Consider the following 13,805-nt stretch of genomic DNA (forward strand, 5'->3'; position numbering starts at 1 on the left):
ATTAATGTGGTGTATATCTATGCCACGAAGATGGTCGCTTGACCAAAACTGTGTGCAAATAAATATTCCTTACACCAACTTTTGGTGGACCTATGATGCTATTCCGTAAATACACTGAAACTGTACAACACTCTACAGAAAACGTTTCTATAAGTCTACAAAATTTCGACCACACAGTGTTCGTGTAGTTGATGATATTTACAAGACTGAATACTTCAGTGCTTGAAATGTCGAACGGAATCTCTAGACATCATGAAACCTCCACTTAGAAAAATTTATGAATTACTTTGCTTGGATACCCCTTACGTTATTTGATTTTCAAACACCTGAGCAAAACTGAACGTTTTCAGACATTTCTCTCTTTACTTATTCTGATCAACGCTAAACTGACACACATTATTTTTAGCGCAACACAATCTGACTTTCAATAAAAGAATGGCCCTAACAATAACCTATACCTTTCATGAATCACTTACCTCACAAAAATCTTCGTTACTCGAACTACTGCAATACAGCGAGCGCCACTACTACCAGCTAAATAAAATATTGTAACTACTGAAGGCCCTAACTACTGAGAGGCATACTTAGCAAACGAATGATTTTGATAGAGAACAAACAATGTATTTACCTTAATAGTGTTTAAAAGTCATTATATATATATATATATATATATATATATATATATATATATATATATATATATATATATATATATATATAATTGGATATCATGAACTGATCAGTTTATGGTATCCAATACTACAAATTTACTCTTTCTGATGGACACGTCCAGATCTTCCGCTCTCGGAATTCTGCCACCTCTCTCACCACGTCCACCACTGCTTGTCGCTCACCTCCAACTGCACAACGCTATGCGCTGTTCAGAGCTAACTGCCAAACACTGCAATAACGAATATTCCAACAATGCCAACCAGCCACAGACTGCACACGGCACAGCCAGTGATTTTCATACAGAGCGCTACGTGGCGTTACCAACATAAAAACCTAAACAGCCTACTTACAATCACTTCAGCGGTGCATGTTTGGAATGACCCCAGAAGGCATGTTGCTGCTCACGGTATTCCTTCCAGTTTCCTTGATGGAGGGCAGCTTTATATGATGTTAGTCATTCACTTCTTATGTATCGTATTGGCACCACCATCGTAAGTCATCTGTGCTGTACTGATACGTTAATCACAGTCCATATTGGAATTATTTCTGCTATTGGGAGACCGGTATGCCATGTTTGTGCATTTTAAACTCTGTGTGGGTGAACAACACTGAGCTCTCAGGATGTATTTATGCCATGCCTTACACAGCAAAGCTGTGCGAGAGTCAGTAAATAAATCTTCAATTTAACATTAGTACTGATAATTTTGTCCTTTATTCACATACCGCTCTGTATGTACGATAGTGAATAAAAGAATTCTTCAAATATGGTCTCATTATGCAAGAAGCACTGGATGTATCTGGAGTTACCGTGATGATATGACGCCAGTCATCACAGTACTCTTAAATGGTTTCATTTTTAAATTTTGAGTGGCTCAAGTTTCTGAAATGTATTTAACCCTCAAAAAATGTGGCGTCTCCATTGCATGTACAGTACCCTTCAGTTCAAAATCTCTCATCTCTCGAAAGGGCATAGTCACTGTTCAAGCAAATTTCGGTTCATCAGATTTTCCGCCAGGCGTATTTCCAAGGATTCTTTAATAATGGAGTCCCAAAAAGTTGTTGCTGTGTTCAGAATCATAGTTCTATCGTACTTCATTGAATGTCCAGTGGAAATAGTGTTCGGCAATAGCGGACTTGCAAGGGGTGAATGCAACGTTCATGTTCAGCTCAGCAGTCTTTCACAGTGCGCGTGGTCTGTCCTATGTAAGCTATACCTCACTGACCAAATATTTTGTAAATGCCGGCCTTTCGCAACAACAAGTCGTCCTTCACCGATCCCAAAAGATCTGAGATCTTAGATGGTGGACGGAAAACCACTTTCACTTGAAATTTGCCGAGGGTTCTTGATATTTTAAACGAAATGTAGCCCACAAAAGGAAGAACAGCCAAAGATTTTGCTGGAGTGTTCTCCTTTTATCCCTTTCCTGATTATTGATTTTAACTGAGAGTCTCCTTTTAATCTGTTGGGTGGAATACCCACTTTATTTTTTCTACGCACTGTCATTAGTTGGGCGAGCTTTTTAGTCAAGCTATCTAGAACTGAGACAGAATGAGGTCTGTGTACGAGTGTTTTAAGCCTGCTTACAGTTTGCAACTGGTGATAAGTTACCGCTTGCAAATTCAAATCAGTGTGAGTCGACTTACAGTAGTCTGAATGCTGCAGATAGCCATCATACTTTCGTCTAACCAAGACATCCAAGAAAGTCACACAACCATCCTTCCCTACTTTCAGGGTGAACCGAATGTTGTTATAAATGGAGCTGACGTGGCAAAGAAACTCCATCAATTTGAAACGTCCCCTTAGAAAAATTATACAAGACTGTGCTTAAACTGACACACAATATCTTTAGCGCAACGCAATCTGACTTCCAAAAATCCCTACGAAAGAATGGCCCTGACTAGCATTAACCTATACGTTTCACAAATCACTTACCTCACAAAAATCTTCGTTACTCAAGCTACTGCAATACAGCGAGCGCCACTACTGCCAGCTAACTAAAAGATTCAAACTACTGAAGGCACTAACTACTGATAGGCATAGTTAGCAAATGAAAGATTTTAATAGAGAACAAACAATGTATTTACCTCACTAGTCATAATATATATAGCAGTTCATGACACCAATTCTTACAAATTTCAAAACTCCGCCATCTCTCTACCCACGTCCAACACTGTTGGCGGCTCACCTCCAACTGCGCAACGCTACGCGCTGTTAGCATCCAGCTGCCGCTGCCCGACACTACAATGGCAGACAATAATGCAAACCAGCCACAGACTGCACACGGCACAGCCAGTGATTTTTCATACAGAGCGCTACGTGGCGTTACCAATAACAAAACGTAAACAGCCTACTTACAAATTTATCTTCTCTATGAGGCCACACTATGAAAGTATCGTTCACAAACCTCCAAAGTACATTTGGTTTAAAGGCAGCTGATCAGTTGCACTTAATAACTGATGCACATGTTCTTCAACATACTGATATAGGTTGGTTAAATTTCTTATTTCTCAAGTCACTGTACGGTATGAACATATGTGTGATAGGTCTATATTATTTCACGTCTTTCGAACTAAAATTAAAAAAAAAATGCAGCACTTATGCAATTTGCAGGAAATTTATTCTTCTCCAGATAGCCTGTAAGTAATTTAGTCCGTTCGTCTTATATTGCTCCATTTTCCTCATTTTAATTGGATGCCGATACATCACCGCAACGTTGTATCAGTTGCTGTCTGTTTTAGATTAGTCTCTTAAACTACAAACTAGTACTAATTCTCTGTTGGCAGCTACAGCTCCATCTGCTACCTTAACTCAAGAAGTGTGATGTGTAGTCAACAGTAGTTTCTGAGTTTCTGATTATTTCCTTGAAATTCTCGTCTCTTTCATTGCTGCCGTGTTACACTTGAATTTTTTGTATTTGGGCTTTCTACGTGTCTGCATAAGTGCCTTTGTTAAAGTAACATGCACATTCATCTGCACCTGTAAAACCTGCATTTTCTTTAATCTGCTATACATTTTGATCTTTAAACACATTTTCTTAACATTCATTTCTGAGTTGGTAGCTGATAAGGCTGATTCGTGCTAGATTTCGTATTTATTTTTGTTCTGGAGCTTTTGAGTTTCAGATCACTTAAATCTGCAAAATAGTTTAGGATTGTCACATTCTCCACAATTACTTTATTGTTTGATAAAATATAATTTCAGTTCAATTCCATTTTGCCCCGATCTTGGTCAATTTCTACATGTTTTCTTGTCGAAGAAGTGGTAATGAGAGATATGCTCTTCTTTGCAAATTTTACGATCTTATTACCTCTGTCGACTGTAATATACAGGGTGTTAGAAAAAGGTACCGCCAAACTTTCAGGAAACATTCCTCACACACAAATAAAGAAAAGATGTTATGTGGATATGTGTCCGGAAACGCTTAATATCCATGTTAGTGCTCATTTTAGTTTGTTCTTCCACCTACGCTCAATGGAGCACGTTATCATGATTTCATACGGGATACTATACTTGTGCTGCTAGAATATGTACAAGTACGACACAACATGTGGTTCATGCACGATGGAGCTCCTGCACATTTCAGTCCAACAGTTCGTACGTTTCTCAACAACAGATTCGGTGACCGATGGATTGGTAGAGGCGGACCAATTCCATAGCCTCCATCTCTCCTGACCTCAACCCTCTTGACTTTCATTTATGGGGGCATTTGAAAGCTCTTGTCTACGCAACCCCGATACCATATGTAGAGACTCTCCGTGCTCGTACTGTGGACGGCTGTGATACAATACGCCATTCTCCAGGGCTGCATCAGCGCATCAGGGATTCCATGCGACGGAGGGTGGATGCATATATCCTCGCTTTTGAACATTTCCTGTAACAAAGTGTTTGAAGTGACGCTGGTACGTTCTGTTGCTGTGTGTTTCCATTCCATGATTAATGTGATTTGAAGAGAAGTAATAAAATGAGCTCTACCATGGAAAGTAAGCGTTTCCGGACACATGTCCACATACCATATTTTCTTTCTTTGTGTGTGAGGAATGTTTCCTGAAAGTTTGGCCGTACCTTTTTTTGTAACACCCTTTATATAAAGTTTTCAACAGAATAGTCGCTATTTAATATATGTCCTACTTTCTTATCAAGTTTCAATTTTCAACTCATAATGGAATTTCCCATTTTGGCTCCCATTTCGTGGTGAGAATGTAAACACTTTCGTGGAAACACTTGAATAATTTACATGGAATCTCTTTTGTTTGCTTTTAAAACAAGTCTTGCTATCTTGGCTGAAAGTACTTCATTATGAGTAATTTTAACTTTCAGCTTTGGAATCATACCTAGACCTTAATTTCCTCTTTTCTCTGTGTCACAGTAATAAACCGTATGTCCTAATTTAGGATTTATTTTATCTTCATTTTCGTCCGCATTTCAGGTGTCCGTACCCCATCTGATGTCAATTAATTCCTCTTCCGACTGCACTAACTTATCTTCGTATCTTATGGGTAAACAATTTATCGTCCCTGAAAGAAGAGTGACTGAACATGTGTTTTTTTTAGGGACATGTTATACCCATGTCGGGCGCAGCTTTAGCCGATTGTGCACCGTTGCGCGAATCTCTCAATCTACTATCAACAATCTTTCACTCGGGCGACAACTGTACCTACGGGTACACTAGCCTGCCTGCCAGGGCTCGAGGACTTTGGAGAGAGACTCACACTAAATGTTGGCTGAGTTACGCACACTGCAGTTACAGATCAGCCGTTAAGTTCCCCTAAATTTCAGAGCCCCTTCTTGCGATGTAGTGTTCGTCACTGTTGACAGATTTAGATCAGAAACGAAGAGATGTTGACAATTTGATAAACAGGAGACGCTGGATGGATTATGGGTGAACATTGTTCAGATTTATGGGTTTACTTATTTTCGTGTCTAAGGTAATACAGAAAGTTTTGTTGCTTTGTTGCCAGGCTCATGCAGTGCGTATGTGTGTGTGTGTGTGTGTTTAGTGGGGTGGATCTGCGAAATATCCCTAACTTTGTCGCGGAAATCGCTTACTCGCGTCATTGTTTTGGCATACGACTCGGTGGTGGTTATTTCGAATCCAGGGCGACGGAGTATTTGACCTGCTTAAGAAGAAAAATTCCTCAGGTTGCCCTCTATGGGGTGGGTGCACGCAACCACTGTGGTTATATTGGGTTAGATACAGCAGCAATCAGTCGTAGAATTAAGTTGCTTTAATGTGACATTTATAGTCACAACGCAGATCAGATTTCGACCTGTGTCAGGTCATTATCAATGCAGTGCGGAATTGTAGCAGTTGTTCGTGCTCAAGTGAATGCTTACACCAAGCATTTTACTTCGGGGTCCTGAATCAAATTCGCCACTCAGTGGAGGTGTTAACGCTGTTTGGTGCCGTTTGTGCCATTTGAGATGAGACAGTTGCGTGCCAACGCCATCTTGCAACCTCTTCCTTCTCTTTCAACTCGATCAACAACACAAACACTACATTATACACACAGTCTGCCAGCTACCTACACGAAACGGCTGCACCTAATGTGCCTTACACTTACGGCTCCAATGTGGTGTCAACTAAGAAAAAATAATGTTAGACCTAGGTCCTGAGACACGCGAGTGAATAAAATTACTTGTGTGGGTATTACCCCCTCTCTCTAGGATGTATCACACATACAGTTCACCAAAGACAGTTGAAAATTCAATTCAGTGCAAGTTGTTAATACAAACACCAGTTCGCAATTGACTGTCGGGCTGTCTTCTACAAGATCTGACCTCTTCAACGGCTATTGCAATAGCCAACGTTTTGTTTTCAGTGACCAAGCATTATTATTTGTGATTATTCTGTAGTATCTGACATAGCCTTTACGACTTGTCCGGGGTAACGTTATAAATGCGACTGACTGACACTCTTTTCAAGTGATTAATGATTCAGGGCACTATTACCAGATAAAATAAAATAATCAGAATCATTATTGATGAGACTTACCCGTATTTGGGGAAATTGGTCCACAGTGTTGCCAACTGACTTGCCACCTTTCCGTCGTTGGAGTTAGGATTCGTGATTGGTCCCGATGAGTTGCTCGGAAACAGATACAGAAGTTCTCCTGCATGAACCATACCTGAAAAGTATTTGTACATCAGACATAGTTGGGAATGTCTCAAGCTACACGAGGCGTAAATATACTTTTCGTTAACAGTACCACAAGAGGTAGGCAACTATGTAGTACTTCTAATAATTTCCGGGTATGCAGCCGGATCCCGTCGACATTCTGCCACAATCGGAATCGGTATAAATACCGCGACTGCACCTGGGCTCTTCAGTAGTTGTGTACTCACCTGATGATGGCCGGACGTCTCTGGGCCGAAATATCGTGGCAGAATGTCGACGGGATCCGGCTGCATACCCGGAAATTATTAGAAGAACAAATACGCCGGGAAAATTTCAGAAGTCACAACTATGTAGTACTTTTGAAGAAAAGTATATTTTCGCCTCAGGTAGTTTGAGACGCATTTTCAGTGTCGCTGCTGCAAATGTGGTGGATTGTACAACAATTACTTTAGCTGAGACTAACTCCTAAACCACCTAGTTCAGTTAACAACTTAAATCGTGTTAAGGCTGCAGTCGGCAACGGATGGAACCGCAACGTAGTTGTTATTATTGGCTGGATAAGTACCAAGGAGGATGATTGGATTACTGACGCAGAGTATGTTACCCACAGCTAAAGAAAGGGAAAATCGACATCTCTAACTCTTGTGGAAGGAATAACGTTACATTACGCTTACAAAAGGTTTTACGACCTGCAGGGGCAACAGCGACCGCTAGATGTGCAAGAAAAAACGATACGGCGTCACGTGAAACTGCTGCTTACAGATACATTTGGTGAGGCACTTAGTCAATAGTGAGTCCCCTAGATCTTTCACAGAAGCGTTCAGGATAAAGTCACACAATTACTTTCACTTGTGAATAGTGCTAAAGCGGATGCAACAGTTCATATAGAAAGTGACTAAAACTAGACATAAGTAGGAGCGAAATCGTAAATTTCAAATGCAATCTACGTCGGTAAGGTGGAGAGATACCAACAGTTGCGAAGTATTCATTTACATGAAAAACTCAACACTGATTGATGAAATATAAGTAGACTCAAAATACCAGGTAATCTGGGTGAAGACAGGCGTTAAATATAGAACATAACGCAGTAAAAGGATATATCTTTCGTCACCTGATTACAGCATCGAAGCGACGGACGCTTTACAGAAACATTGAAAAATATAACATATAATGTTCTTCATCCGGAGGAGTGTTTAACGTCCCGTCGATAATGAGGTCATTATAGACGGAGCACAAACTCGGATTAGGGGAGGATAGAGAAAGAAAGAGGCCGTACCCTTTCGAAAGAATCATTCCGGTCTTGATCCGAGGGGGGTGGTGGTGGGGGGGGGGGGGTTGTTCTGTTCCCCCACCGTGCGCATCCCCAGGTAGCGAACAGGGAAAGGATCTGCAGATAGGCAGGATAGGTGGGAAGTAAAATACCACTCGCGGACCAACAGAAATCGAAATCCAGAGGCGACTTTCCTCAGACTGGGTGGCCTGTTGTAAGTCACTGTTTCCCAGGTTCAGGGTGGCTGAAAAATACCTCTAGGGTTAACAACAGTGGTCGTAAACTAGAGCCTATAACAATAAGAACAACCCTATACATGATATTATCAGTCATGGAAGAGTTTGACGTGAAAAAAAGTACCCCAGGTGGACAATCCACTGCATCAAAGTGCGTAAAAGCAAACAAGCGGATTCTGTGGAGTCTGCAGCATTACACAGAGACGGGTCGGAGAGTCTTGGGACCTCAAGCAAGATGAAGTTACATAGGTACTTTGAGCGAAAATTCTCTTTTAGAAACTGGAAAATTAGAACATCTTACATACACTTTCAAGAATCACAAGATTCTCATAACGACCCTACAATAAACCAGATTTATGGTGAAAAAAATTTTATTTCCGGAGGCTTCAGAATATACAAGAGGAAAGTTGTTGTTGTTGTGGTCTTCAGTCCTGAGACTGGTTTGATGCAGCTCTCCATGCTACTCTATCCTGTGCAAGCTTCTTCATCTCCCAGTACCAACTGCAAACTACATACTTCTGAATCTGCTTTGTGTATTAATCTCTTGGTCTCCCTCTACGATATTTACCCTCCACGCTGCCCTCCAGCACTAAATGAGTGATCATTCGATGTCTCAGAACATGTCCTACCAACCGATCCCTTCTTCTAGTCAAGTTGTGCCACAAGCTCCTCTTCTCCCCAATTCTATTCAATACCTCTACATTAGTTATGTGATCTACCCATCTAATCTTCAGCATTCTTCTGGAGCACCACATTTCGAAAGCTTCTATTCTCTTCTTGTCTAAACTATTTATCGCCCACGTTTCACTTCCATACATGGCTACACTGCATATAAATACTTTCAGAAAAGACTTCCTGACATTTAAATCTATACTCGATGTTAACAAATTTTTCTTCTTCAGAAACGCTTTTCATGCCATTGCCAGTCTACATTTTATATCCCCTCTATTTCAAGCATCATCAGTTATATTGATCTCCAAATAGCAAAACTCCTTTACTACTTTAAGTGTTTCATTTCCTAATCTAATTCCCTCAGCATCACCCGACTTAATTCGACTACATTCCATTGTCCTCGTTTTGCTTTTGTTGATGTTCATCTTATACCCTCCTTTCAAGACACTGTCCATTCCGTTCAACTGCTCTTCCAAGTCCTTTGCTGTCTCTGACAGAATTACAATGTCATCGGCGAACATTTCTACGGAATCCAAACTGATCTTCCCCGAGGTCGGCTTCTATCAGTTTTTCCATTCGTCTGTAAAGAATGAGCGTTAGTATTTTGCAGCTGTGACTTATTAAACTGATAGTTCGGTAATTTTCACATTTGTTAACACCTGTTTTCTTTGGGATTGGAATTATTATATTCTTCTTGAAGTCTGAGGGTATTTCGCCTGTCTCATACATCTTGCTCACCACATGCTAGAGTTTTGTCAGGACTAGCTTTCCCGAGGCCATCAGTAGTTCTAATGGAATGTTGTCTACTCCCGGGGCCTTGTTTCGACTCAGGTCTTTCAGTGCTCTGTCAGACTCTTCACGCATTATCATATCTCCCATTTCCTCTTCATCTACATCCTCTTCCATTTCCATAATATTGTCCTCAAGTACATCGCCCTTGTATAGACCCTCTATATACTACTTCCACCTTTCTGCTTTCCCTTATTCGCTTAGAACTGGGTTTTCATCAAAGCTCTTGATATTCATACAAGTGGTTCTCTTTTCTTCAAAGATCTCTTTAAATTTCCTGTAGGCAGTATCTAATTTACCGCTAGTGAGATAATACTCTACATCCTTACATTTGTCCTCTAGCCATGCCTGCTTAGCCATTTTGCACTTCCTGTCGATATCATTTTTGAGACGTTTGTATTCATTTTTGCCTGCTACATTTACTGCATTTTCATATTTTCTCCTTTCATCAATTAAATTCAATATTTCATCTGTTACCCAAGGATTTCTACTAGCCCTCGTCTTTTTACCTACTTGATCCTCTGCTGCCTTCAGTACCTCATCCCTCAAAGCTACCCATTCTTCTTCTACTGTATTTATTTCCCCCATTCCTGTCAATTGTTCCCTTATGCTCTCCCTGAAACTCTGTACAACCTCTGGTTCTTTCAGTTTATCCAGGTCCCATCTCCTTAAATTCCCACCTTTTTGCAGTTTCTTCAGTTTTAGTCTACAGGTTATAACCAATAGATTGTGGTCAGAGTCCACATCTGCCCCTGGAAATGTCTTACAATTTAAAACCTGGTTCCTAAATCTCTGCCTTACCATTATATAATCTATCTGATACCTTTTAGTATCTCCAGGGTTCTTCCATGTATACAACCTTCTTTCATGATTCTTAAACCAAGTGTTAGCTATGATTAAGTTATGCTCTGTGCAAAATTCTACCACGCGGCTTCCTCTTTCATTTCTTAGCGCCAAATCCATATTCACCTACTATGCTTCCTTCTCTCCCTTTTCCTACTCTTGAATTCTATTCACCCATGACTATTAAATTTTCGTCTCCCTTGACTACCTGAATAATTTCTTTTATCTCACCATACATTTCATAAATTTCTTCGTCATCTGCAGAGCTAGTTGGCATATAAACTTGTACTACCATAGTAGGCGTGGGCTTCGTGTCTATCTTGGCCACAATAATGCGTTCACTATGCTGTTTGTAGTAGCTTATCCGCAGGCCTATTTTTTATTCATTATTAAACTTCACTAATTCCCACTATATCTAACTTTAACCTATCCATTTCGCTTTTTAAATTTTCTAACCTACCTGCCCGATTAAGGGATCTGACATTGCACGCTCCGATCCGTAGAACGCCAGTTTTCTTTTTCCTGATAACAACGTCCTCTTGAGTAGTCCCCGCCCGGGGATCCAAATGGGGGACTATTTTACCTCCGGAATATTTTACCCAAGAGGACGCCATCATCATTTAATCATACCGTAAATCTGCATGCCCTCGGGAAAAATTACGGCTGGAGTTTCCCCTTGCTTTCAGCCGTTCGCAGTACCAGCACGGCAAGGCCATTTTGGTTAGTGTTACAAGGCCAGATCAGTCAATCATCCAGACTGTTGCCCCTGCAACTACTGAAAAGGCTGCTGTCCCTCTTCAGGGACCACACGTTTGTCTGGCCTCTCAACAGATACCCCTCCGTTGTGGTTGCACCTACGGTACAGCTATCTGTATCGTTGAGGCACTCAAGCCTCCCCACCAACGGCAAGGTCCATGGTTCATGGGGGAGGAGGGGAAAGTTAGGAAAATAATTATGGTAAACACACCACAGCTTGGAACTGGCTTCGCAATAGACAAAAATATTTTGTACTCCTTTATCAATCTTGAATCACAATCTGAGGGACTCTCCACACTTCCTTCAAGTCTGCTGACAAAACATACATAATCGTTAGTGCACAAGCCCCCATAAATGAAGACAACAAAAAGGACAAAGAAAGGCTGAAAGGGTTTTTGGGACATACTCGATGATTTTGTGCAAAAAATACTGAAAATCAGAATGTCGTTTGCATCGGGGACTTCAATGCCTAGATAAAAAACCCTCCATCCGAACAGACCTTTGAAGGCCCAACGGTACCGACCGGCCGTCGTTTCATCCTCACCCCACAGGCGTCACTGGATGTGGATATGGAGGGGCATGTGGTGAGCACACCGCTCTCCCGTCCGTATGTCAGTTTACAAGACCGGTGCCGCTACTTCTCAATCAAATAGCTCCTCAGTTTGCCTCACAAGGGCTGAGTGAACCCCGTTTTTCCAACAGCGCTCGGCACACTGACTGGTCACCCATCCAAGTGCTAGCCCAGCCCGGCAGCGCTTAACTTCGGTGATCGGGCGGGAACCGGTGTTACGACTGCGGCAAGGCCGTATGCCCAGAGAGTAAAGGAGAAGAAATACAAAAAGAAAGAAAAAGTGGAAGCTACCGAGCACGTAACAGAACTAATCAAAATGGCATCAGATGAGAGAATTATGCCAAGCACACAACATGATCCTGAAATTCATATCCTTTAAAAAGCTATCTCGAAAACAGAAAACATGTGTCCCAACAAACCCCCACCTAGGTGAATTCCAACTCGATCACGAGACAATCGAATTGAAGTTCCTCAAAGAAACACAAAATGTCAAAGTTCTTCGAGGAGCCAACCTAGATTCTGATCACTACTTTTCTAAAATAAAACTCAAAATCATCCCCAAAAGGAACAACAGAACCAACAACCCCAAAAGAAGGACATCAGATGCAGGAAAGATAATAAAATCCTAGGAGCTTCCCCTCGGAACTGAAGACATGCAAAACCAAAACTGGGATCAACTAAAATAAAGACTAATAAGTAAAGCCAACAGTTAGCTTCCATAAGCAAAGCCAGAAAACATGCCTAGTGGACAGAAGAATGTGACAGATTCCTTGAACTGAGAAGAAAAGCGTGACAACAGCAGTAATAACAAAAAAATTATCAAAACAGACAAACCTTCTTAAATATAAGAAGATTAATGAACAAAAGTATCAAAAGAATCTTCTCTTTCAGGTCAACGAAGACTTAATCAAAAACAAGACAAGGAACTTTCGTAAGACTTTTAAACAAGAACTAATCAAATACAGCCCACCGGCCCTACAGCTCCGAAACAAAAACTGAAATATTGCCCCCAACAACAGCGGTAACTGCAAAATACGAACCATCTCAACTGTGAAGAACTCACAGAAAAAATGGACCTTATGACCTCAACAACAATCAACCCTACCTAAGTCTGAATCGTCCACCGAGGAATTACATGCTTTCATTTCATTTCTCAAAAACTTTAGAGGCGAGAACTAAATCACAGCTGAAACTTGGAAAAATGTCAACAAAAATGCCATAGACCGTCTCCAAAACATCTTCGAAGACATCTGGATAACTGAAAGAATCCCAGATGAATGGAAGCCAGCTCTCATCCACCAATTCCATAAGATATTCCCTAAGTCACACTGCACCGGGCAGAACCTCGATCAACTTGAAAAATACCAAGCGGGTTTCAGGAAAGGAAGATTCTGTCCAAAACGAAGTCTGAATCTCAAAAGCACCGTGGCCTATCAAAAATCAAGAGCAAAATCATATGTTATCACTTTCATTGGCTTTCAGAAAGCACAAGATCCATTGTGCCGTAGAATCCCTCATCTCTAGAGTAAAAGAAGCAAACCACACATACACCTAATTAGAGATACCATTACGAACACGTACTCCAAAGTAAAATTCATGTGAGAACCCTCCTACCCTTTTGAGATAAAAACTGTGGTATGCCAGTGAGATGGACTCTCGGTATTACTATTTAACTGCCCCCTAGAAAAAGTAATCGGAGAGTGGAAGATGAAGATTCATAGTGGAATTCGACTAGGAAAAAAAATAAAGGTATCAAAGTTATTTGTCTAGCCTTTGCAAATAATATGGCCCTACTAGCCCGAGACCTACAAAAACAAGCTCAAAAACTAGCTCTCAAAATCTCCTTTAAACGACCAAGATAATGACAAACATAAAAACTC

The 13,805-nt window shown here is 40.9% G+C and overlaps 1 protein-coding gene across 1 annotated transcript in view; it reads right to left on the minus strand.

Moving 5' to 3' along the window:
• Positions 1-13,805, minus strand: part of LOC126282068 (juvenile hormone esterase-like) — a 102,541-nt gene that overhangs the window by 3,721 nt on the left and 85,015 nt on the right. The window contains exon 9 of the mRNA XM_049981513.1: positions 6,666-6,798. Within this exon, the coding sequence (XP_049837470.1) occupies positions 6,666-6,798 (133 nt within the window). The remainder of the gene's footprint in view (positions 1-6,665; positions 6,799-13,805) is intronic.

The sequence above is a fragment of the Schistocerca gregaria genome, chromosome 7 (assembly GCF_023897955.1).
Source record: "Schistocerca gregaria isolate iqSchGreg1 chromosome 7, iqSchGreg1.2, whole genome shotgun sequence".
In the NCBI taxonomy this organism is placed as follows: domain Eukaryota; kingdom Metazoa; phylum Arthropoda; class Insecta; order Orthoptera; family Acrididae; genus Schistocerca; species Schistocerca gregaria.